Source organism: Lasioglossum baleicum, chromosome 10 (assembly GCF_051020765.1).
Source record: "Lasioglossum baleicum chromosome 10, iyLasBale1, whole genome shotgun sequence".
In the NCBI taxonomy this organism is placed as follows: domain Eukaryota; kingdom Metazoa; phylum Arthropoda; class Insecta; order Hymenoptera; family Halictidae; genus Lasioglossum; species Lasioglossum baleicum.
Genome location: NC_134938.1, coordinates 12159998 through 12186848, shown reverse-complemented (window position 1 = coordinate 12186848; position 26851 = coordinate 12159998). Strand labels below are relative to the sequence as shown.

General features: G+C 43.1%; 1 protein-coding gene across 9 annotated transcripts in view; it reads right to left on the bottom strand.

Moving 5' to 3' along the window:
- The window catches only part of Beta-spec (spectrin beta chain), a 35215-nt gene extending 15396 nt beyond the window's left edge, over positions 1–19819 (bottom strand). For all 9 annotated transcript variants that reach the window (XR_013009803.1, XR_013009806.1, XR_013009805.1 and 6 more), the window contains exons 1-3: positions 19663–19819; positions 5464–5652; positions 55–4940 (exon numbers count right to left, since the gene is read on the bottom strand). Coding sequence is in view for 1 of the 9 variants with exons in the window: in XM_076432128.1 (XP_076288243.1) it covers positions 55–4940; positions 5464–5599 (5022 nt within the window). In the remaining 8 variants the exon portion in view is untranslated. The remainder of the gene's footprint in view (positions 1–54; positions 4941–5463; positions 5653–19662) is intronic.
- Positions 19820–26851: the final 7032 nt, after the last annotated feature.

The following is a 26851-nucleotide window of genomic DNA, read 5'->3' as shown; positions in this document are numbered from 1 at the left end:
CAGTCGAACTCAAAGCTACATAATACATACATACATGTACAATTGTAAATTTACCTGCGATTGCTTGACAGCGATCTGATCAGCCAGCGGATGTTGGTCGTTGATCAGCTGCCTGGCGGTCTCTCCAAGCTGGCGTATGGTTTCCGCATAGTCTTCGACGGCGTGTTCCAAGGACTCGTGCTTCTTCATCAAATTCTGAGCGGAGATCTCGTCCTTGCCGCGATCTTCGACCATCATGTACAACTCTTGCTCGCTCATCCATGACTCGGCTTCGGTCGCGTCGAAGAAGTACTGCTGCGCCTTCTCGTTCTGGAGCAGATGCTTGTTCCTGTCGTCCACCGCGTCCTTCAGCTCCTTCCACTTCTCTGTCAGCTCAGATATCAGCCTCTGGAACTCGGAGCTGTCCTCGTGTCCCTCGTCGATCAGTTTTTGCCCGTTGTTGCAGACCAGGTTGATCCTGGGCTCGTGGTTCTCGATCTCGGTACGGAGCGACTGGTTCTTCTTCTTCAGCATGTGCACGTTGAACAAGGAATTTCCGTACTCGCTGCTGGTAGCCTGCGGCATCTTCTCGGCGATCCAGAGCTTCTCGTCCTCGACGTCCCGTCTGAACTGGAACGCCTCCTTCTTCTTCTCCAGGTGACGCTGACGATCGATCAGAGGTGCCTTCAGCTGGGCGAACCTCTGCGCTACCTTCTCCTTCTTGCACTTGATCTCCTCCATCTTATCATCAGGAACAGTGCGCTGCAGGTGTTCAGCTTGCTTGTCCAATTCGGTGACCTGCTTGGCCTTCACGGCCATCTGCGTCTCGATCATCTGCTGTTTCTGCATCAGAATGTTGACCGACGCGAGGTCCGAGCCTGTATCGGTGCTCTCGATCTGTTTCTCCAACTCGTTCATCCAGGAGTCGATATCGTCACAGGTCTGGTGTATAAGGACCTCTCTGTTGGCGTCAAACAGGCGTTCACCTTTGTCGTGAGTAGTCGTTTCGAGTTCCTCGAACTGGTCGGCCAGTTCAGCCACCTTGGGCTTGATGATCTCGGCGAGATCGGGTTTCTGTTGAATCAGTTCCTCGGCAGCTTGCTGCAGTTGCTGCAGCCGGTCTTTGTTGCTGGCTATCTCCGCCTCGAACGCCTGGTGCCTGGTCCATTTGCTGTGAACCGTTTTGGCGCTTCTGTAGGTCTCGTCCTGTGCGGTGATATGTTTCTCCTGCACCCATTCGCCGAGCTCCTCGCAGTCCTGCAGGAACATCTGCAACTGCAGCTGGTCCTTCAGCTTCTCCATGTACTGATTCGCCTTGTCGCGGTTGATCTGCCGGCGCTCGTTGATGTTCTCCGCTTTCTTCTTCACCTTGTCTGCAGCGAAATGAGCCTGGTCGACCAACCTGGCGGCGAACTGCACCACCGAGTTGACCTTCTCGTCGTTCGCGTCCATCGTGGTCATGAACGCCTCATGTCGTTTTATCAATTGCTCGGCCTGCTCGAAGTTTATCGGGGTCTCGTCCTTCGCGAGAACGTGCTCCTGCTGGGACAACAACACCTCCGCTTGGCGAGCGTCGCGATCGAACACCTGCAGGTTCAGCGAGTTCGACAACAGGATCTGCCTGTTCACCCACATCTGATGCAACTCCTCCCAGCCCATCTTCAACGCGTTCAGACGCTCCCTCAGGAACATGTACTGAGTATCCCCGTCGCCAGCCTCGGCGGTCAGCCTCTCCCCGTACTCCATCATCTTCTGATAGTCGCCCGTGTAATTGTCGATCTCCTCCTTGATGTTCTGATGCTGAGTCAGAAGCTTCTCGGCGTCGGCCAAAGTGGTCGGAGTGTCTTCGCTGGCCACGTCGGTCTGGGTCTTGGTCAACCAAGCCTGGAAGTGATCGAGGTCTCTCAAGAATCTGTGGAGATCGCCGGCCTCCTCCAATTTGGCGTCGCGCTCCTTCAGCATCTGCGTCAGTTGCTCCCAGATGGTGTGTATCTGAGCGATCCTTTCGCGAATCACCTCTGGATCTTCCAGATTCTGCTGTTGAATATTCTGAGCCTCCAACTCCAAGGCGTCCAACTTGGCCTGGATAGCTGCCAAATCGCGTTCCATGCCGCTCAGGCGACGCTGAAGCGTCATAACACCGGTCAGATCCATCTCGAGGCTGTCGGTCTGTTGGAGAATTCGTTTCTTGTCTTCGATCCAGGATACCGTCTCCCTGCACTCGATATGGAAGGTCTGCACGCCGTGAGCGGAGTTCAGCGCGTCTCGTTTGTGATCCGCCTTCTCCCTCAACTCGGCCCACTTCTGATTCAGCTCGTTCTGCCTGGCGACTATCTGCTCGGAGTTCGGATGCTCCACGTGCAACAGCTGCCTGGCCAATTGATTCACCACGGCGACCCGGGAAGCGTTGGCGTACATCTCTTTCTCGAAGCCGTTGTACCTGTGCTTCATGATCTCCACGTCCTCGATATCCTTGGCCGGCACCATCGTCTCCAGCATCCTGTTCTTCTCGCCTATCCACTGCTCGACTCCATCCGACTCGCTGAACAACTTGTACAAGGACAGAGCATCCAGCAGTCTCTGTTTACGCAGCTTCGCCAGTTCCATCAGTTCCTTGTACCTGGAATCGATGGAAGCCAGCCTCTCCAATACTTCCGGCGACTTGGCATCTTGCTCTCCGAGACCGGAAGCCTGTTGATGAAGCTGGTCGATCGTGGTGCCGTAGTTCTTCAGCTCATCGGTGACATCCTTGTGTTTCTTCAACAACGATTGAACGTTAGCCTCGTCTCTGCCAACGTCCTCCGACGACACCAATCTCAGAGTATCCAACATCCAGATGTCTATGTCGTCGGCATCGGCGAACAGCTGATGATAGTCGACGGCCTCCTCCAATCGCTTTCTTCTGAAGGCAGCCAGATCGAGAAGATGATTCCACATTCCTAAGATCTCTTGCAGCCTCTCCGTGATACGATCGGAGCCGAAGTGCTGCTGACGGACCAGTTCGTCGCCGACCGCGGCTACAGACATCAATTGAGGTTCGTGCGATTGAATTTCGTTCTCCAACGCTTTATGCTTCGACAGCAGCAGGTTTATGGTGGTCAAATCGTGACCGATGTCTCCGGTCGACACTATCTGCTCCTTCTCCTTGATCCAGTTCTCCTCGTCAGCCATGTCCCAATAGAACTGCCAGAGTTTGCGAGACTCTTCGAGCCTGGCTCTGCGTTCCACCGCCAAACGGACCAATTCAGCGTAAGCATCTTCGAGCTGTTGCACGCGTTCGACGATGATCGTAGGGTCGCAGGGTCTGTATCCCTCTCCGTGCTCGAGGAATCTCTGACTCTGTTGCACGACGGCCTTCACCCTCTCGCCCAGAACGTTGATGTCCGCCTCGACCAAAGAATGCTTCTGCAGAAGGTCCTCCACGCCCATCAGATGTTTTCCATAGTCGTCGGTCAACAATCGCATCTTGATCTCCTCCATGCTGTCCAAGATGTACAACATCTCCTGGAAGTTCTGTTGCAGCTGGAGAGACAGCTCCAACCTCATCCTTCTAGCGCGCAACAGTTCCAGAAGGTAGGTCCATAGTCTGAGGACGTTGTCCTTGCGAGCGTTGATACGCTCGATGTCGTGGTAGTTCTCAGCCTCCAATTCTTGGGACACTGCCATAACGGCCTGGACTCTCTCCTCGTAAGCGAATATGTCCGTTTCGATGGCCTCGTGTTTCTTGGCTGCAGCTTCCACCGCAGCCAAGTCGAAACCGAAATTATCCTGGGAGACCAGACGCTGGTTCTCGGACAACCAGGTTTCCCTCATGCTAGCCTTGCGATTGAACCTCGCTGCCAATTGTTCAAGCTTCTCCTGGCGAATCAGCTCCTCGCGCAGAGCCAGTTCCCTTTCGTGCTCGGCCTTCTCCAATCTCTCCCAAGCCTTGTTGATGTCCGATATCATTTTGCCCTCCCTGGGCGTGTAGGGTTTTTGATTGTTAGCCCTCATCTTCGACTGCAGCGTGAACAGCAGCACCTCCAAGTTGCCCTTCTCTACAAACTTGGGCGGTTTCTCCACGGTACGGTAGTTGGAGAACTGAGACAGCTGAGATTGAACGCCGACCAACGAATTGGCGAACCTACGGTCTCCAAGGGCCTCTATGGTGCCCTCTATCCACCGTAATAAGTCGCTCGTCAGGCTCTCGTACTCGTGGATCATGCGATCGTTCTCCATAGCAATACCGACAACCTTGCCTATCCTCTTGCCCTGAACAGTCTCTTGCTTCATCTTGGAGAAGTAGTGATAGTAAGTGACCACGTAGGTGATGATGGACTTCTCGTCCGGGTGGTCAACGAATATGTCCTCCGCGTCCAGGAGTTTCGTCAGTCCCAGCTTGTCCTCGGCAACGTTGAACGCATTGTTTAAGTTGTAGATAGCGTTCGCCTTGGAAAGCTTGTCGAACTGGATCAGATCCGGTCTGTGCTTATGGATGATGGCGTTGAATGCCAGACCGTCGCGCCACGAAGTGGTGAAGTTCCTCACGTTGACGTTATGGTAGCCGGCCGTTTTCATCTGACACCAGAGCAGCAGCGCGTCTTTCGCCGACTTTGTCTCTTGATTGTCGGTCTCCTCAATCGTGATGTCCTGGATTTGGAATCGCAAGATGATGGTCCAGATCAGACCCAAGCTTAATCGCGGATTCCCGTCGACGATGTCGTGGGATCCCATGTTCTCCAGGTGCACCCTCTGCTCCCGCAGGAACTGCAACGCTTTGTCGACGTTCTCCAAACAGTGTATACGCATCTTTCCTTTCGTCGGCCGCGGCAGACGTTCCCCGGAAAGGATCTCCAACAGTTTTATCAGCATTTTCCCGTCCCGAAGGTCGACGTATAGATCGCCGATTCGGCACGAGCATCGGACCAAATGGGAGTTCACCCATTTCTGGAAAGTCTTCTTTTGTACTAATTCACGTTCACCTGGATTCAGAAAGATTCGTGTTAGTAACGTTTCGAAAGATTTGAGTTTATACATTAATTGAGCTTTAAAAGAACTCATGAAAAAAGGATTAGTAATCTAAACTTTAAACGACAATATCTTGAAAGTGAAAGCGTTCTTCCTTTGCGTTCACCTCTCAAATTGAGAACGATCTTATCGAAATCGGACCCGGACTCGTCGTAAACTATCAAACTGTCCCTATCAACCATTTTTTCAAGTAATTTCTAGCTTCGATGCTTCCGTACGCACAAGTGTCGCATTGCTTTCCGCGCGGCAACTACCGACGACTGCTCTTCAAAAAGAGACTTTACAGTATCAAGTTATCAAAGTGGTAGCTGTATCAAAGGATGTGGTAATAATTCGCTTGCACTCTAATGCCGAGACCGGAAAATTTCCTTCCTAATACCATTTCGCGGAAAGTCTTGAAAGAAGTGAGTCTAGAACTACTAGTGTAATATAATATATAAAACGGACGACCAAGGTAATGAATTTGGGGATACGTACCAGCTAACGCCTTGATTCGCGAACGTTCGAAGAGTCTCGAGCTCGAGTTTCCCCCGTCGTATTCGTACTCATCGACAATCTCTTGTTGTAGCGTGGGGTCCCAACCCCCTCGCACCACCGAGATGTCGGTCGTCATTTTGTCAATCGGACCAACAACTCACTTCTGTCTTACCCTTCGTAAGGGCGCCCCTGGAACAGAAAACAATCAGACATTAATTCTGGATATCAACAACCTAACTATGTAGGTGCCTCCTCAAATAGATAGACAACTGGAAATGGCAGCTAAATCAAGCAACCGATGGAGGCCCAGAGTAGCCAGATCAGGGGAATTGAGGGGAATACAGTTACCCTCTCTCTCTCTCTCTCTGCCATACCAGATTAGTCACGTGACATTGGCAGAGACGAAACGCGTCACGTGTCCGAGTGGCAGAGTGGGGGAATGATGTCGTAGAGGGGGAAAGGTAGAGTGGAGGACAAGTCTCGATCTGGAAACTCTGCAGCAGCCTTTCTAGGGCTAACATGCAAACGTACGTTTCTTTTTCATTGCAAATATCTGTGGTTGCCCGGAAAAACGCCGCATGTGATAATTTTATTGATGGATTTACGTATATATATTCGTTGGTTGTTACGTTCAGCCAACCGCTTTTTGCAACAGAATTTCAGTGACCGGTCGTTCGGTCGAGTCGCTTCGGGTAGCGCCGTGTCGCTTCGGCTCGAACAGCCTTCATCAAGATAAGAAGTGCACGGTAATCTTATCTCTCGTCTCTTGTGTGCTCTGTGTATCTCGCATCGACTAATGAGATAACGGTCTCGATCGAGCCAGCGATTCTTTCCTGTACAATTAAGCGGGATCGACGCTAAAACGAAAGTGCGATTCCTTGATGACACGGCTGCGTGACGAGCACCGTGTGCTTTCGCGGTGATAATATTCGCAAGCCTAATTTCCGGAACGTCGAACAAACATCTCATTTTCCTCTGGGCCCAGAGTCGCCAGATTAAGATGTGTGTGGTCCCACTCTATCTTCTCCTATTACAATGCTATTCCCCCACTTTACATTTCTCTATTATGATGCTATTCCCCCACTCTATATTTCTCGATTACGATGCTATTCCCCCATTCTACATTTCTCTATTACGATGCTATTCCCTCACTCTACATTTCTCTATTATGATGCTATTCCCCCACTCTATATTTCTCGATTACGATGCTATTCCCCCACTCTACATTTTTCTATTACTGTGCTATTTCCCCACTCTAGATTTCTCTATTACGATGCTATTTCCCCACTCTATATTTCTCTATTATGATGTTATTTCCCCACTCTACATTTCTCTATTATGGTGCTATTCCCCCACTCTACATTTCCCTATTACTCCCCCATTACTTTCTCTAGCTTTCCCCCACTCTACCTTTGTCTATTCTCTCATGTTTCGGCCGCGCCCCGGTCACGTGACGCGTTGTGTCACTGTCGCGCAAAAGTCACAACGTCACGTGACTCTTCCGGTACTGGGTGATAGGGGGTAACTCTTTCCCCTCAATTCCTCTGATCAGACCGGGCCGTTTCCACTATATTTTGGCAAACAGCTCTATCGGGAGCCAGCGGAACATTTATTAATGAAAAAACGCAAATAACTCTCATTATTATTTGTTAATTATTTTTAGTAACATTTTTTCCGCTGGTCTGCTCACAGCTCTCTACGGAAAATGAGCGGAATCGAACTCCACGGAGCCGAGAATCATTTCCATCTGCTCGGTCATGTAATTTCGATTCACAGCGTGCCGTAAAAGTGTATTTGTGCGATCGCGGCGATGATATCACTTAATGTATTATTCATTGCCGAGCCGACGCGCGGCGATTTTCTTCGCGGAAGGTCTTAAAGTACCGCAAGAAGAGTTTTCTCGAGAAATTCACTTTTAGACCGAGACGATCGTTGCAGTTAATTTTTGTACTATATCGTAGCGTCGATAAAACGTTCGCGGTCTCGTTCGGGAAAAGTTTGCGAGGCGGTACAATGTTCGTTCGTTCGGTCGGTAACAATAACCGAAGGACTTCGGCTGTTCATTGATGGCCAGAAGTGATTGTGCTATTGTCAAGTGCACGTACAGCTTATTTTCAGGGCGTACGAGCCGAGCGAGCCGCGCCGCGGTGTATCGTTACGTCCGCGGGCCGAGTGGGAGTTCCTCGACGCGCGGTTACATCACGCGGATGATGTCACACGTGCGAAATATGCACCAATGGCGTGGCAATAGGGATCGAACGAACCGGCCGCTCGCTTTTTACCGACACCGGATTCGAGCAATTTCCTACGCCGCTGAGAAGACTCGCATGGGCGAGAACTCGCACAAGCCTGTACAACACAATACCCTGTGAGTGTGTGTGTCTGTTCACCATTGCATAAACAACACTCTGCCTAAATAGTCGAAACTCCTCTCACAGACTAAATAAAAATTCTTTGTTCTTGTCTCTGGAAATAATTCGCAAACTGTGCTCATTTTTCTAAGCCTCTTTCCTTGAAATATTGGAAACGAGTCACCCTGTGATAATCTGGTCGCTCGAGGAACATGTGAACTCGGCCTAAACTGGGATGAACCAGACTGTACATATTAGAATAGTTAACTGATTTTTATTCGCGGTCTACTAACAAAATACTGATTGCTCCAACGTGGCAAACAATTTCTGGAAGCAGCTAAACAGAAAATAAGAAGTTCTCTGTTCATGGGAACAGAAGTGTTCTGTGTTCCCTCCGCTAGCCTCCCGATGATCAGAATAGCTTGACAGCGTCTAGGAACTATGAACAAGAGTCTCAAACTCCGATTTAGACGAATGAATTCAGTTCATCGATCTAATTCGACCTGAACATTTTTCCCCGAAATGCTAGAACGATTCTCGCTACTGATAACGTGCATGGACAGAATCATTTCACGTATTTAACTCGACACACGGGCCGCTTTGGGACCTCCGAATCAGCCGCGGACCTTAATAAGCGATGAACTCATTCGACCTGGTCATCCCGATTGCTCCTAATCGCGCGCTCGATTTTGAGCGTATTTTTTAATTACATCACAGATTCTCAAGTGGAATGCGGATCCCGTGCATTTCATGACAAGAATTAATAGAAAAGACTCTGGAGCAGAGGTGACCAGCATCTACATATATATACAGGGTGTTCATTTTAACTCGAGAAATAATTTCCGCTATTATTGAAAGTAAGAAAAGATGACTGGACAGAATGTACATGCTTTTAAGCCGTGTTAAAAAAATACATGTTATCATGCAGAAAAACGCGATGACCTTGAGAAACCCGTCAAAATGACCTTGACAGGATATTTTCTATCGTTTTGAAAGAGGTGGTTCCTTAGGTCATTTCAAGTAACTTTTTCCTTAGTGAAAATTTCGGCATCGGCTTCGTTAAGGAGTTATTCACGAAAAACGCGGACCAATCGCGGACTTGGCGACACGCCCCGCTGCGCGGGGTAGCGTTGTGATTGGTCCGTGTTTTTCGCGAATAACTCCTCAACAGAGCGTCGAAGAAGATTTTCGCGAAGGGAAAAGTTACTCCGAATGACCTAGGGAACCCTTCAAAGGTTGTACATTTTTAGTACAGCCTGTATCGCGTCCGGATTCGAAGGGAGCTCGACTACGGCTGATTCAAGTTCAACAGAAAGCAGAGTCCAGTCAACCTTCCACGATTATCGTGTCGTTCACTTTGTGATTCACTTCGTTCCGCCCACACGGTTGCAAAGGCACTAATCTTCCTGCTCTCTCGGCTCCTTTCTCGCTCGCTCCTCGGCAATTCTCATTAAGTATGTCGTTGCCTGCGTGTAATTGCTCTTAATTCACCGTAAGTGTCTGCCAGACACTTAACCGGTATCCTTCATTCCCGGTTTACTTTCTTCTCCGTTTTCTTTCGCCCTGTTCGGGCATCTTCGATCCCCCGAGGATGTTCCAAAAAAGTCTTCCTATCTCTAAAAATCAACAAATCCCGTTTAGAGCAGGCACTCTCTATTGGAATAATTAGGTAATCGTGTTTATGCAATGATCGGGATAAGTGGCGACGACGATTTCGGCGCGCGAAATTCGAAAGTAACCGGACACATCGGCAGCATCCGTGACCTCCTTACAGTCCCACTCCTCGAGCAAAGGTTAAATAACGTGTTCGGGACAGCCAGACTATTTTTCATCGGTCGGCGACGTCGTCGTCTACGGCCGATTTTTCTCATCCGGGGGTATCGGTGTCCAGCATCTTTTCTCGACGTCTTCGACCGAGAGGCGGCAGTGAAATTGTCACCCGTCAAGCAACGACACCCGTATCCGCTTACTGTGGTTTTCCTTGGATTTTTGCTAGGCTGCCCGCGCGAATCCAGCGTCGTCGACGTACCGAGTTACACACCGTGGCTAACTAGTTTCGGCTTCCAGCCAGCGGACACTACCAACTGGGATTACTAGGTCGTTCTATTTGCTGAACCGCCTTGTCCCATACCCTAACCCTTTCCTGTTGACGAGCATTCAAACACGCCAAAATTAACATTGCATACATTTCACAATTTGCAAAGTGATACCCAGCATACCTGAATAATTTGTAAATAACAATTGCAATAATTAAACCCACATATACAAAAACCCTAGTCTTAGAGGGTACCTAGGATCCACGAATAACTCCTCCACCAACGAGGGTACACCTAGGAGTGACGAACGACTCCTCCATCAATGAGGGTCAAGCCCCATGATCCAGATCCGATCAATATTCCTCTCGAAAGAATAGAATTAAGGACAAGGAAGGACAAGACCAGCTGACAGATGCAGCTATACTTGCAGAGCAGGACTTCTGCACTCATGAGGGTATCTAGGAGCCACGAATGACTCCTCCACCAACGAGGTTACACCTAGGAGTGACGAATGACTCCTCCAGCAATCAGTGTACCTAGGAGCCACGAACGACTCCTCCATCAATGAAGGTTAAGCCCAATGATCCAGATCCGATGAATGTTCTTCTCGAAACCGTCGGTTCAAGGACAAGGAAGGTCAACTTATGGACTTCACCAATCAGTGTACCTAGGAGCTACGAACGACTCCTTCATCAATGAAGATTAATCCCAATGATTCAGATCCGATCAATGTTCCTCTGAAAACAGTGCAACCAAGGACAGGATCAGGTTATAGATGCAGCTAGCTTTGCTCCATGAGACCTACCCAAGTGTCTTATCCAAGATTCCTCCACCAATGAGGGTCAAGCCCCATGATCCAGATCCGATCAATTTTCCTCTCGAAACATTGGGATCAAGGACAAGGAAGGACAAGACCAGCTGACAGATACAGCTAGTCTTGCTCAGCAAGATCTCCCCAAGTACCTTCATCTTCGTTCCGCGGGTACATTCGCGAAAATCAATATGGACATGTCACTCCAATGCACTTGTGTGTTCAAATTAGTCGTGTCCCCGGTGAAATTATCCGGCGACAACGCGACCGTCAAAGGACCAGGCCAGATTGTTCTTGTAACCTTTGGTGCCGAGGTGTTCATGACATCGAAAAGAGGTGTCCATGACCTTTCCACCCGGCAGAGGAGACCTTCCTCTTCGACCGTTCCAGATTCTAGGGAACCGGAGCTAACGAGCCTCCCGGACCAGAAACGAACAGGAAAGACAAGTAATTCCCACCCGGATGTAACTGGCACCCGGTTGTGATGTCACAGTTTCGGGTTAATCTGCCGGTTAATCGGCCCTTCACACATATTAAGTCACACTCGGGGGGTGAGGAGAAGGGCGACGTTCGTGTCTCGCACAAAGGAGACACCGTTCTCTAGACGCGATTTAGAGTATGTAGACGCTCTAGACGCCGCCACGGCGAAGGTAAGATGAACTCGCCGTGAGCCGTGAACGAACACACAGCGTCGGGCTATTGATTTTCCACCGGAGTCACCGTGGCGCCAATGCTCACGATATGCAGTGTATATAGGGTGACACCGTTGAAATAGCCCTAATCAACGCGGCGAGCCATTCTTGTCTACGCGAGAAACCATTCTCGTCAAGGTAAAACCGAGTCGCTGAGAACGTTCGTTTCAGATTCTAGAACGGCAGGATTTATACGCCCAGAGAGATTCGTCGCCGTTTTTTACTACAATACTGTACAATTAAATTAGTATAGTATGATTAAATAGTGTAACATAGTATAATGATTACTAAGTATACTATAATAATATAATGTAATAATTAAATAAATTATGATAGAATATATTATAATATAATATGATAATATAATATAATTTTGACTATAATATAGGGCGAGTGTTCCAGCAGTCACAGTTGTTGTTATGATTGATGAGGAAATTTTAAGTGGAATATTTGCGACACGGTAGCACGGCCATTCAGAGTTCTATTAATAAGCCAGTGGGTAGAATGTTAAAAATGGAACGGAGAAAACACGATGACGAGGAGAGTTCTATGGCCGGCGATTTTTTTGTCGCACAGTTTGTAGAGATGAGTTCTTGCTGGAGCACCCGGTACCTGCTAACAATCCCCGAGGGGCACTCGAGTACCCCTCGCTAGTATTCTTGCAGTATTCTGGTAACTCTGGCGAATGTAAAGGACTGTTCTCAGAGAAAAGCTTCTCTTTTATTTTTTTTGTCGGCATGGAAGCATGAAGAGGTTTATTCGAAACCAATTTGCCAGCCATTATAAATTTTATGAGGTGAAGTAGAATACAATCTGATAAGAAACATTTTTCAAGGGCCCGAGGTTTAGAAAAACTACGGCCTCCTTCTAATTGTAAATTACAGCCGGCCGCGTACGCGTTAAAGAAAATTTCTCTCCGCTTTCGCCGTAACGACCCGGCCATTAAGCTAATATTGTTTGCGGCACTCGAGCGTCGTTTTCCCTATTGCTCATTCAGTTTTTCGTGGACTGCAACTTCGGAAACGGTGAATCAGAGATAACAACGGAAGCGAGGATGTAAGTCCGAAGGGCGGCCCCGATTTCCAGCGTCCCTGCTCGAAGGATGTCGTCAACAATGCGACTTTATTTGCCTGGGAGGAGGGGCTCGCCAGCTAATGAGGTTAAGAGCGGGGCTAGACGATGCATTGGCTCGAATATTGAGTAAACGAACCAGCGACGTGTTAAACCGGCCCTGCTGCTGCTGCTACTGTCAACCTTTAACAGGCTTTTCTAGAGCCTTACACAAACCTCCTTTGTTTTCTTAACGGATCCAGGGACCACCAACAAGAATTTTGACTTGTCCGAATACCAAGATTTTTATTGTGTGTCCAAAGAAATATCTTTGGCGAACGATTCCCCAGAAATGAATCTCCAAAAAATGTACCTCCTTGAAAGAGGCGATTCCCAAGGTCATTTCGAGTAACTCTTTCATTTGCGGAAATGTTCACCGAGGCTTGGTTAAAGAGTTATTAACGAAAAACTACCGAACAATCAGGGCGGAGCAACAGCGGTCGGACTCCGCCTCGGCGACACGCCCCGCACACTGATTGGTCCACGTATTTCTTGAATAACTCCTGAACGAAGTCGCGTAGAACATTCTCGTAAAGGAAAACATTACTTCAAATGACCTAAGGAATCTCCTCTTTCAAAGAAATAGCAGCGCTGCGATTGGTTGTGTCGGAGTCCGTCTGCTGTTGCCCCGCCCCGATTGGTCTGTTGTGAGTTCATAACTTCTTAACGAGGCGTCGGAGAAGATTTTCGCAAAGGAAAAAGTTGCTTGAAATCATCTCAGGGATCATTGTACACACAGGGTGACACAGTTTTCGATGATTTGGTATCTTGCGTCCGATGGGAGATAGAAAGGAAGTTGAATAGCACCACGCCCACCTCGCGGCAGTTCCGTTTTCGCAATGTCGCGATTACACGCATCGGAGGAGAATGACTTTGCCGGTCACCGGTGACCGTCACCGACGAATTTAACACGGCCAGGCAAGTTTTCCCGGTGATTCTCGCGCCAGCCGCGCGGTTCAGCCTTCGATCTACCTGGAAGATGTATCTCTTCGAAGCCGGCGCGCGGCGTGGCGTTTTCATTAACGCTTGATAACCGGCCAAAGGTTCCCGCTGCATTATTATTAGTTGCATCCGAAATTCCTTGGCGCTGGCTCCCGGTGGTTTTCTATTTGCCGGCGATGACTCGGCACGTCGCTCTGCCGTAAGGTCAAAAACCTGGAACTTGTGGGGATTCGTAGGCAGCAGATTGAATCCGCCGCAAAAACCGATGCAATCGATAAACGGACTGTTTTGCCGGTCGCCGTAATCTTCCTCCTGCCTATGCGCCTATCGGGAGCAAGCCTACACTCGAATACTATGCGATCAGGGAATTCCTGCCCGTAATTTCGTGCCGGGCATCGATCCCGTCCGATCCAGATTAGTTTCGACGGTCGACGTTCGCTTTCCGATGAAAACCCTCCACTCCATTAGCGACAACAACGATCCCACGGAATACCGAGATTACACCGCAGATACTAGATAATACTTGTTTATGGTTTGTACAGGCTGCCCCAAAAATGTCGGAAAATCTCGCTGGAGGTGGTCCCTGAGGTTAATCGAAGCAACTTTTTCCTTTGCGAAAATGCTCTCCGAGGCTTCGTTAAGGAGTTATTAACGAAAAACACCGAACAATCAGGGCGGAGCAACAGCGGACGGACTCAGCCTCGGCGACACGCCCCGCACACTGATTGGTCCGGGGGTGGTGGTGGTGTTTTTCGTTAATAACTCCTTAACCAAGCCGCGTAGAACATTCTCGTAAAGGAAAAAGTTACTTCAAATGACCTAAGGAATCTCCCCTTTCAAAGAAATACGAGATTTTTGGTAGACACGCTAATACACAATGCTCGGACAGTAACAAACTGTTATTATTACAAACTTATTATGAGATCTGTATGCAGAATAAAAATGATTTGCATACATTGTCCGGAACAGGATAAAATTTGTTGGGTCACGGATAGCAACTTCACTAGCAACATGCCAGAGCATCTTCATTTGCTAATTAGACCAATTCAACTCAACGAGTGTTAGACTCGGTCGAGGACCTGTAAAAAGGTCACGGCGACGCCTAAGAAGTTCTCGTAACGCCAAGATCAGAGGTGGACAGTAATTGCGATTGCTTTTATGATCGATAACAAGCACTCTCGCCAATCACAATTGTTGATCGATTAATCGTATCCGTAATGAATCGGTAATTTTGATTACATTAATCTGCAGACGCGAATCGGTACGTAATCTGTAACCTGTATTACTAATTTTCTGGAACCCGTTCGGTATCGTTGTAAATACAAGCTTCTACGTCACTCGGTACCGCTGGTATTAACCCTCTCTCGCACAATTAGGATTGCCAACCGTCCCGGATTGCCCGGAATTTCCTATACTATCGGAAAAACTTATAACAATATAATTTCAGATTTATTATTATTGCTGTGCATATAAGAGGCCCCTCAATAATTAAACTTTTAATCAATCACCAGCATAACATACCTAGTTTCCCGAGGATTTTTTTTACGTACAAAAAATATGTAAGAAACAATACAATTTTTTAAGGGGTTTCTCGCATTCAGTTTCGGGGAATTGTTTCGGTGAAGGTTGGCAACCCTACGTGCGATCTAGAGAATTTCCTATGGAGCTGGCAAAGGTCGGGACTTTTTGCAAAACGATGCGATAATGGCGGCCGAGATGGTAAAAAAATGCAGGCCAGAATACGAAGGCCGAGAGAGAGAGAAAAAAGGGTCGATCGTGTAGCGTAAAGGTGACACGACTGTTCGTGCATAGAGCAAGTCGGCTAGCTGCCGACCGGCACGTACCTACGTCACGTCCGCATTTAACGTTAATCTGCCGTCGGCCGACTTGGTTACCTCCGTCATTTACGCGGGCAACGGGCTAGCCCGATCATCGTGTCGACCCTGTTCCCGGTTACGAGGCGATTCTGCCGAAAATTCGCGGCGACACCGTGCAAATTCGGAATCGGAAACGCGAGCCGCCGCAACGGCACCACTCGCAGAAATGAATAGGCGAGCGACTCGCAACTAGGATGCACATGTGACACTATTTTTAGAACGAGGAACTCGAAAAGCCTGTGTACCAGACCGATTGATATCCCGATCGTGTTTTTACGATTCAATTACGCTCCGCGCGTGCCAATTCGTCAACATAAAAGTTGAGCTCGCAGCGATCGAGTACAGCGGCACCTCGACTATCCGAACTAACCGGGTCCGACGTGGTTCGGCTAATCAACAGTTTTAAAATTACTTATTCAATACAAAAACACCGCAATTAGTAGACAGCGGATCTTTATGCAAAATAAAAACTTTCTACCTGGATTTTAACGAACCGGGGTGAAATAGAAATTTATTTTTTGTCTTAATATATTTAATAAATGGAAAATAACATGTCAGTATTTTTAAATTCTTACAATATTTTTACTGTTTTAAATGATACCCACTCATTTTTGTTAAAACTGCACAAAATCCGCTGTGTAGTAATTAGAAGTGTGAAGAGGGTGGTTCCTGACAAAATTTAAAGAATTTTTTTCCTTTGCGAAAATCTTACCTACGAAGCATTAATTAATTAAGGAGTTAATTATGGCACCAGCTGTGTGCACACGCTTATATTTTCAGAATTTAAGAAAAAACGGAGCGTTTGGAGTATCGGTTGCGTTTCCGGTCCAAAGAACACGTCGATGTCCGTTTAACATAGGTCGATTAGTTCATCGATTGGTTATGTGTGTGTGCTGGATAACGATAAACTAGAACGTGACCAATCGCGATACATCCCAGGAGACTCTTCCCGGGGAAAAAAACGGAAAATCAGGATTTCGGAAGTTGCACGAGCATTACGAAAAGTAAAGAAAAATGTACGAAAAAATTTGCATAGATTCTGTGCCAATTGAGAGATTCTACGAACCTACAATAAAAATCAATATACGCTACGCATACATACATACATGTATAACCGCCGTGTACACACACGTGTATAACCTTGTACACACCGTTGAAAAATTCGTGCCAATTCGTGCTTTACGAGTTCAATGAGTCATCGCAATTATGCAATGTATATACAAAGTATCTTTTGTAACGTGTATATCTGTACTGATAAAACGAGTTTCAAAATAAAATAATTAACAGCAATCGATGAAAGTAAATTGATGAATACGGTTCAACGTCCACACACGTTCCCGGAGGTGCAAATTTTTTCACACCGTAATACCGTTTCCCTGTACTGCAGAAAGGTGCAGTCAAGGTAATCAGAGCAGAAGAGTTAAAAACGTCCCGCGAGTATTTTTACACGGGAATATATTGTGGTATTCCATGGAAACTGTTCAATCATTTCCTAGTGTGTGCCGAGCAACTGGACACAATTATTATATAGCTTTTCTTAAAATTATATAGAAAAGACGATACCTAACAGTTTAGTACATGCAATGAAAATAGTTAAAAAGAAAATTGAAATATAGTTTTCACAGTGAATCAGTTTTATTTATATTATTTATATGTGTGTACTGTTTTTATTTGTTAATTGATGTAATATAACGAAAGCAAATCAACGTGTTAAGATTAACAGTATCTACACGATGTAAGTACATACACTAGCATTTTCGAATATTTCCGGTATTAAAAAAATGATTACTGCACACACACCACGCCCACAGTTTAAACATTTGTTCATTATCGAAGTTCAAATAATAATCGTATTCTCATAAAACAAAAATTGCCTGTAACCTTGGTTTTAAGTTCTTTTACCGTACGAAACTTTTTTTACGATTAAGTCGAGACACTTTGATGTAATTGCTCTTATTTAAATCTTAATTATCTTGTTTTTCGTGTTTAGATATGACCGAACACATGTTCGAAATTCGGTGTTACGTCACGCTCGAGAAAATAATTCGTAACGTTCACTTTTCGAGGGCACTTGAAAGTTTTGGGTCGCGAGTAACCCGGGCATTTGCAGGTGAACGTCCGGAAGTAGTTCCGGTGTGATGGACAAGCCAGATGTCGCCGAAACCGTGATCCGGAAACGACGATCGACACGACGCTAATTTATTAATTTATGCCGAAGAAGACGCGCACACGCCCAAGCCCGGCAACGGTGACGTAACTGTAAACACAACACTGATTGTGAGAGGAACGAAGGAAATTGCTTGATCGAAGAAATCTTTATTAAACGTCCCCCACTCTATCTTTCCTTTCTACGCTAGCATCAACGTCTTTCAATAGTGAATTACATATCCCTAACATCTAACTATAATATGTAGAGAAGTAATATAAGTAATACATATATATTTTAAATTTTATTATAATATGTATTATATATACATATATATATTTCCTTAGAAATATGTAACCGTTTTCTCGAAGTTCGATATATCTGCGCTAGGATTGGGCGATTCTGAATCGATTTTCAATTGTTTTCAATCGATTCTTGGATATTCGATTTCGAAGCTATTTTCAACTTTTTTTAATCGATTGTTGCATATTCCAATTGAGTTTTAATTCTGTCGAATCGATTCCTGGATAATCGATTTCGAAGCTATTTTCAATTTCTTTTTAATCGATTGTTGCATACTCGAATTCGCAGCGATTTTTTATCTTGTAGAACAAGTAGAGACACGGGAGAGTTCGGGAGAATAGTTATTAAATGATGATTAATGAATATTTAAATTATTGTTAATTATTTCCCCTTTCAAGTTCTAAATAAATACATCAATCTAATTTACAAGTTTATATAAAATTTATACAGTTAAATCGAGTTACATTCTTACTGAACAACTCGATTTTGCAAATTGATTGTAAACTGCTATAAGAATTAAATTGCATTTTAGGCCCGATTTACATAATCGGATACACGCCATGCATAATGCATATGGATATAAATAGTATTTCGATAAATTTTTGAAAAATCGATGTTCAAAGAATCCCATTTTCCATTGAATCGACTTTTGCCGCCCATCCCTTACGGCGTTTCTGACACTTCGAGAACGGCGATTTAAACATTTCGAATACAGTGACTCAGCCACGAATTGGGCACCGTGACGAAACCAGTCACCGTTCCGGCCGGGCTGTATCAATTTATAACAGCGTCACCAATTAGACAACTAAAGATGCGCGATTAGGTGTCGATATCGGTGACATTAACGTCGTATAAATATACATATGATATTTATCCCACAAGTAGTCAGAGACGTACCGGTGACAAATCCCGTCTAAAAAAGCCGACGGCATCCTCGGTACTTATTTCGGTGGTGACGATCGGCGAACTTGAATTAAATACCGCGTTTATCAAAATAAACGACACATAAGCGATTACATTATCTGTCGTAACACAGCGTTTCCACGTATGAACTTCTCGACGTGGAAACAGTGATCCTCAAAAGGTAAGATATGGTTATCAATCGGACGATCGTAATTTGTTTGGAAACACTTGACGCGCATCTCTCTACCGATTCTAATGTAGCTTAGACCAGGGCTTATTGAAAAGATTTATTGATTATGTGTCATTACCTACCCTTTCGAATTGCACAAGGTGCTCCGTGAAAATTCAAACACCCTCAAAGTGTGCTCGATCAGAAAAAAAGTTTGGGAAACCCTGAGCTATGGACAACTTTTCAGATGGACACAACGAAAGAATCGTTCGGTGTACCGACCGCGGTCGACATTGCCACAATGCCTGACGGGTTTTCAGTAGGAAGCGGAATTAGGTCAGCAACAGATAGGGCGTCTTGACAGGTGAACAAAACCATTCATGGAACACCGTATAGCGGAAATTAAGGCGCTACAAACGGAACGCGCACGAGCGGCTATCTTATTTCGGAATGAAAATTGGGATAATGGAATAGAACGTGTATTTGCGTTCGGGGCGGTCTGTCACGATTACGCAAAAAATCTAACGAGCTCATCGCTCAGAGGACGTTTATTTGATTGTTGGGCAGGTTCATCGGTGGGAATCGATGCCGCACTTGTAGGAAACGATTATTCGAAACGATCGTTGATAAACGATGAACGGTATCGTCGGCTCGGTAAATTACGAACACCGTTCGAATGTTGTCACCAGCGCGAGTTCAGACACGCTCGACGAAGAATTAAAGCAGAGAGAAATCGAGGAAGCTAAGGCGGCACACGCCATTTTTATCTCTGGAGTGTTAGCCGTCACGAGACGACCGTCCGTGAAACCCGAGGGCTCACAGGTTTTCCGAATGAAGAAGAACAAGTTTCTTCACTTACCTTCTCGTGAAGATAGCCCGCGACAACGTTTTATCCGAATACTCGCATAAAAACCAGTCGAAGTACACCAAAAACCACCGATTAACGATCCACACAAACCCATCCACACAGCCAACCGGCGCGCAACCGACTGAGCGCATACGGCGTCGTCCTACGCCAGCGTAGCTAGTCCCAGTCCTCAACCACCAATCACAATCGACCCTGATGCGATACCTACAACCAGAGTTTTCAAAAAACTCACTATACTCACGGAATAATTATCGTGCACAGCTTCATGCTAATTCAATTATTTATAGACCAATTCATAAGAATTACCATCCACATTTCGAGCCGTTTGTTCGGAATAAAACGCGCGAGGTAGAAAGCTTCTTTTTCAGAGAGATATATCTAAATATTTCAAATTATTGTTTGAACAATAATTTTCCAACTAGAAATCTCACGAACATGCTGAAAGAACATATTGTACTCACGGAATAATTATTGCGTACAGCTTCATGTTAATTCTATTATTTATATATAGACGAAATCATAAGAATTACCGTCCACATTTCGAGCCGTTCGTTCGCAATAAAACGCGCGAGCTAGAATGGTTTTTTCAGATATGTCTGCAAATTATTGTTTCCCAAGAAACAACGATTAGCTAGAATAATAATTATTAGACTGCGGACCGAAATAGTTGAAAATTCGAAATTGTTGAAAAGTTTAAAAACTGAGATCATTAAAAATCATTAAGGGAAGAAATGATATTCCATTTCGTTTCAATTTCTTGCAATCGATGCAGACAATTTTTATTTTGCATGAAGATCCGCAGTCTAATAATTATTCTGCAATTGAACAATGATTTTTACAATGTACATAATCATTTTAGTTCACTTTCGTACAAGTAGAAATCTCACGACATGCTCAAAGTATTAATTACCGTTTGTAAACATTTATATATTTTTTAGAGGATCAACTATGAGCAGCACTCTCAATTTATCTCTTTAGGTACATACAGCGGTAACTTTAGAATGACTTTCGATGTGTCGCGCGCACGCAACGCATACAAAAAGAACGATTCGATCGTTGTGCGGAAGTGAGTTCGATGCGTGAATCAAAATAATTAACGCAATAAAAATTTAATTAGTATTACTTGAACAATTAAATACACCGCTTACGACACGTTCGTATCGGTGCTGTACTTGCGTTATAACAGCCGGCGTAGGAATACAAGATAGCGTATGACATCACTAGTCCCGTTTACCCATATTCTGGACCGGGCACGCCCCAACCTCCCCGTTATATATTACTGCAAAAACTTAAACAGCAATTAAGTTACGTCAGAAAAAAAAGGTCTCATGTATCACCGAATAAAACAAATCAGCGGAGACTCTGATTATAGAAAAGTTTCCTCCATTTTTACCTTATCGTAGCGCCGACAATTTTAATTGAAGACATCGGAAAAAATTCATTGTAAATTTATATATAATAAAATATATATAAGAGACAAGAAGATCGTTTCTAACGCTACCTCATTTCCTTCTAAAATCTTTAATTCGTTCTCCGAAGAAATTGCAATTTATTTAAACATATTATACAATTGAAAGTAACCGTAAAAATAAATCATAGGAAGGCGAATGGAAAATGTGTACATTTATATACATAACATGAGCGTACATTGGAGTATATTTTACAACGCTTAATATAAATCAGATAAGAAATAAATAAATTTAAGGGTGCGCGGGACGCAACCTAGCGCCACCATTTACTAGGTGTGTAGAGGCTGTAACTACACGTGCTGGAAAGTGGCGCCTCTATCAGGCTATCGGCGTAGAGGTGAACTACGGATGAAATAGGACAAGGATAGGAGACACGTCGCTCGCAGGAGAGACAAAGACAGAGATATAACCAAGCAGCTTGATTTTTCGATGAACTCTTTTCCATTTCCTGAAGCGAAGAAGCAATATTTTTGGATGCTCTTTGCGTTGACATGTTATCCGTGTTATTCCAGATCAACGTTGAAAGCCCTTTTTTGGAAAAAATGTTCTGAAAAAATTTTCTTCTATAAAAACGTACGCTATTATTGTTTATAAAATTTTAAGAAACAAATTGCAAAAAAGGGCTCTGAACGTTGATCCGGAATAACGCGGAGATCATTTCAACGCAAACAGCATCCAAAAATATTGCTTCTTCGCTTCAGGAAGTCTGAAAGAGTTCATCTGAACAATTCGTATGCCATCATGGCTGCTTCGCTGTCGCGCTTCCCGACTTTCCGCCGCAGCGCTTTCGTCGTGTCTCCTGCTATTCTTGCATCGACGGTAGAAACCCATGGTACCAGAGAGTATATGAGAGTGCTCACGCCCGGGTTTTGGCCGTGCCGCTTTTGTCTCCACATCATGTTTAGCCTGGAACAGCTCCTACATCATCTTTAGCATGGAACAGAACCTACATCATCTTTAGCAAGAAACAGAACCCACTTTACTGTTAGCACATCTGACGACATCTGTGTCGCTCGAATATTTCTCTTACGCCCTCTAGGATATATTCTGACTGGAGTGAGAAACAGGAGGCCACCAGAGGCCACCACAGAAGACACTGTATCGTGTTAGCAACGCGCCCGCGCGCTACACTCACCAACGTACCTTTACTATATCCGTGTGCGCTGCTTGTGCGCTTATGCCAGCCACAATCTATTTTTAGCACTTGCCATGTTGCCATGTTCTATTGCTTTACGGCGGAAGCGAAACTGAAATTCGGCTGTCGAGCCGTCGAGCGTATGAATCGCAATCTGGAGCTAGCATTCGAGTCCCCGTGCAGCGGGGATTTTTTTTTAATTTTTATTTTTCATTACTTTTTTAATTACATTTTTTAACCTTCCAAAAAATTAAAAATGTAAAAACTATGTTCAAAATATGTATTCATTTTAAATAGAAACGTTTTGTTACTGTCATAATTGCATTAATAAAAATTGGTATATGATCGAGAACAGGTTGATGGTATTTATTTGGACTGATTGGAGTATACGAAAATGCAGGAAGTATTTTTTAGTTTATAAATCAATTTGTAGATTTATTAGTTGTCAAACAAATAATAAAATAAATTGTATAATATATATAAATTGATTTTATACTAGCATACACAAGTTTATTTATTAAAAAATACAGTCATAACTATAATTATAATAGAATTTCATAAAATGTATATTGAGGTTATTGCAAACTCATCTTTTTTCGCAATGATGCTCTAATTTCATTGCTTCTCTCGAATGTCCATTTCCTTCCGAGACAGTGGCGTTTTTAGGTGTAAATAAAAAATGTTGATATAATTATATCAATTTTAAAATATATCATAATTAAACTACAATTATTCTAATAACGTGGAATGTAGTACATATTAAGTTTTAGTTACCCGGATTTTCTTCTTCGACGTTAAGCACTCTTTACTGCTTCTCGTAATTTACGTATATACAACATTAGGGTGGACCTTATTTTTCGACCATGAAATTTTTTTGGTCCCGTAAACCAGAATTGTGACAAATGTTGAGAAAATGGTCTGGAAAAATTTTGGGGCCGTTTGGATCATGGGAAAATGAGTTTTTAATGGAAAATGAGAATTTTTTAAATCATGACATAAATAGACGTTATGATATATCGTTGAATTTGTCTTTTTTCTCTTTAAGAATCCATATATAGCATAAACAGTTGTTGATAGAAAAAACATCCGTGACCTTGAAAACTTTAAATAATGACTTTGAAACATTTTTTTTTCTTTGATACTATATATCCACCTCCTTATATATATACTAAAAATTTTGTTTGAAGAGTTTTTTCATATATGTATACATAACTGACAGAGATATTATATATAAATAAATTCATTAATACGCTCCAATCTACAAAAGAACAAGAAAGCGAGTTAATAAAAACGTGGTAAAAATAGTTCTAATATCGGAAAAAGAAGTTATTATGAATAATAAGTAGTCTGACTGAAACATGGACTGAAGGTGGTACCGCTGAATGCAATGATACCGCTGAACGGGGCGTTAAACTAATGGAGGATCATAATAAAATTTTATCTAGAAACAAAGAGGAGAAATAATATATGTATACTATACAAACTGTGATGGAATGTCGAAAGCAGTATCCTGACGCCACAAAGCAGAATTTGTCAAAGGATTTGTAAATATTTTTTAATATAGCGAGAAACACCTGATCAATCCCTACATGATTAATTGCATTTTTAAGAGGCATTGAAGACTGCTTGTTAACTGGGAGTTATTAAATTTTTCATTTTCCTCAGAGTCAGTAAGTTCTTTATTTTTTTCAAAGTCATTAAGTTTTCCATTTTTCCTGGAGTTATTAAATTTTTCATTTTCCTCAGTGCCGTCAAGTTTTTTCATAGAGTCATTGAAGTTTCCATTTTTCTTGGAGTTATTAAATTTTTCATTTTCCTCAGCGTCATTAAGTTCTTTATTTTTCTCGGAGTCATTAAGTTTTTCATTTTTCTTGGAGTCATTGAAAAGTCCCTCTTTGTCGTTTACGCGCTGTCGTAAAAAAAGTTCTGGTATGTTGCTAGTCTAAAATTATGAACAATGCTATTTTTCAGTTTCTCTAATAAATCTGCATTTGTCGAATTTTTGCGTGTTTTTCAGTTTGTGTAATTAACATTTTGAACCAAAAAATCGGGAAAAAATCTCAATGATCAATTTCAATTAAATGCAATTATATGATTAAATTAATGCAAGTAAATGGGAAAAATTGACCGAAAATTGAATGGCGCAACGGCTGTTTAAATTATTCGGAGGACTACCTCGTCCGGCTAGACCCTTCATTCCAAATTGTAATATTCCAATATTTCAGTATTATTTTTAATATTGTTCAAGTACTATTTAAAACTATTAATGAGTTTTAACAACAAAATATTTTAAATGGAAAACTAAATTTTGACAAATAAGATACGATTATAGCAAGCTTGCTATAAATGTCGAGAACTCGAGTCTGGCCAGAGACATTCAATTTTCAGGAAACACTATTCTATGATGACGAACGGAGAAAAGGGAAGTGAAGCTCGAGGGTTTCGGTCGCCGTGGAGTGGAGAGAAACATTGTAACATGATACGGGTCGGGTCGGGTATATCGGTGTAAAATAACAGAATATATTTTAAGAATTATTATTTTATATTAAAACGTTTGTAGCTCATTGCAACGTCGACCGATTTTGACGAAATTTTCAGAATATGTTTAATTGACACAGATTTACAAAACGTATTTTTTAAATTTTCAATGTCGGCCCATATAAAGATGTTGTAAAATGCAATTTTTAGTAAGTAAGTAAATACGTATTTATTTATTTATTTCAGCCTCGTGGCCCAGAAATTGGACTTGGATTATAATTCTCGAAGCCATTCATCCCTCTATTTATCCATTCATCCGTTCCTCCACCCATTCATCCATATCCCATGCCACATCAAATACCTTATTGTCTATGTTGATCTATCCCAATGTCTCCCCGCTAATCCTGCCTCTCTCTTGATTATCCCTTGTGATTAATTCTTTCCTTTCTTTCTCTATACTCCTAACCCATTCTACAATTTCTCCCACTCTTTTCTCCTGTACTATCTTTTCTATACCTATGTTAATTCTTTCTACCCCTTCACAGTCTTCTGCCAGGTGTTTTAGTTTCCCCAAGTGTCTCTCATTTTTTCTACAATTCCGATCAGTTGCTATTTTTGAAAAAATTATTTTCACATCCTGTACTAAACTAATTGTTCTAGCTTCCCAAAAAGTTCAAATCGTATAGTACAATATTAAAAAAGTTATCATTTTTAGAGCGTCCGAAAATTTTTGCGAGTCACAGTATGTACATATATCGCGCACAGAACACAATTCTTCTTTCTATTAAATCGCATTTCTTAGGTCAAACAATTGCGTTTTGTAATGTATAATAACATGTAATAATAAAGTAAAATGTAATAACGTTAAAAATTACTTAATATACACCCGCGGTAAAATCAATAAGTATAACTTTCCTCCTCACAGCAGAAACGTCGAGAAAAGTTTGACAATGATGTCCCACAATAAAAAAATCTGAAAAAAATTGACGACACTGCCTGCTGTAGTACTTTATCAAGGAACCAAACAGTAAAAAGCATGTTTTCATATTTTCTAGAAATCTGCATTTTTCCGATTTTTGGGGGGTTTTTCATTGTTTACGACCACAGTTTGCAACCAAAAAATCTGAAAAAATTCTATAAAATGCGTCTTAGGATCCAAAATATGTAACATTTTTTTTAGAATTTTAGAACGTATTTGAGACCGGAAAATTGCGCTCGACTGTGCAACAGGCCTAACGGTTCTGGAGAACCGATTACACTGTCCAACACCAAATTTGTTTTCAATATACTGTTGGGAACTTGTTATAGAGTTGTTTGCGCTGATTCCGAATCTGTCCTTAATTTTTCTCCTATACGCACAGTTTTTGAAAAACATGGCTTTGAAAAAAAAACATATTTTTCAACTTTAAACAAATATTGTGGTTATTATAAAAGATATTGAATTGTTCTTTACAGCAAAAGATTCTGTAGACTTTCCCGAATACAGTGATATCCAATATTAATACATTATGATTGTTTAAACATGTTTAAACAATGATTAAAGACGAAGAGACACTACTTTTGCACCAATTTTTGAGGATATTTTTCAATTTATCTCAAAAAATTAGGGTCCAGCGGAAAATCGAACTATACCACGCGATAGAGCACACTTTTATCTTGAGAAACCACCCTTTCAAGTTTGTAACGTCGACGTTTTTTTCGAACCAGAAAACAAAATAACTTCGCCCGACATGAGCCACCAGTGGCGCGGCGAGGCGGCCTTCGTCGCCGATTTTCAATTGTTACTTCCAACAATTGCGTCCGTTGCCGGTTGCGGCCCGCGCGTATTCTTATGTTTTCACTTTTGGCCCACTGCAGTCCGCGGGGGTTGCTCATCTCACTGGTTTAAATAAATAAATTTATATATTTTTCTATTTGTGAATTATATTATTCTAATAATTTATTGTGAAAATAATTGTTTAAATAAATAAAAACAAATAACAAATTTGCATAGATTATAAAAATCTATTTATTTTAACAATAAATTATTGAAATAACAATTCAAATAATGAATATGGAAACAAATTATAAAAATTTATTTATTTAAACAATTATTTTA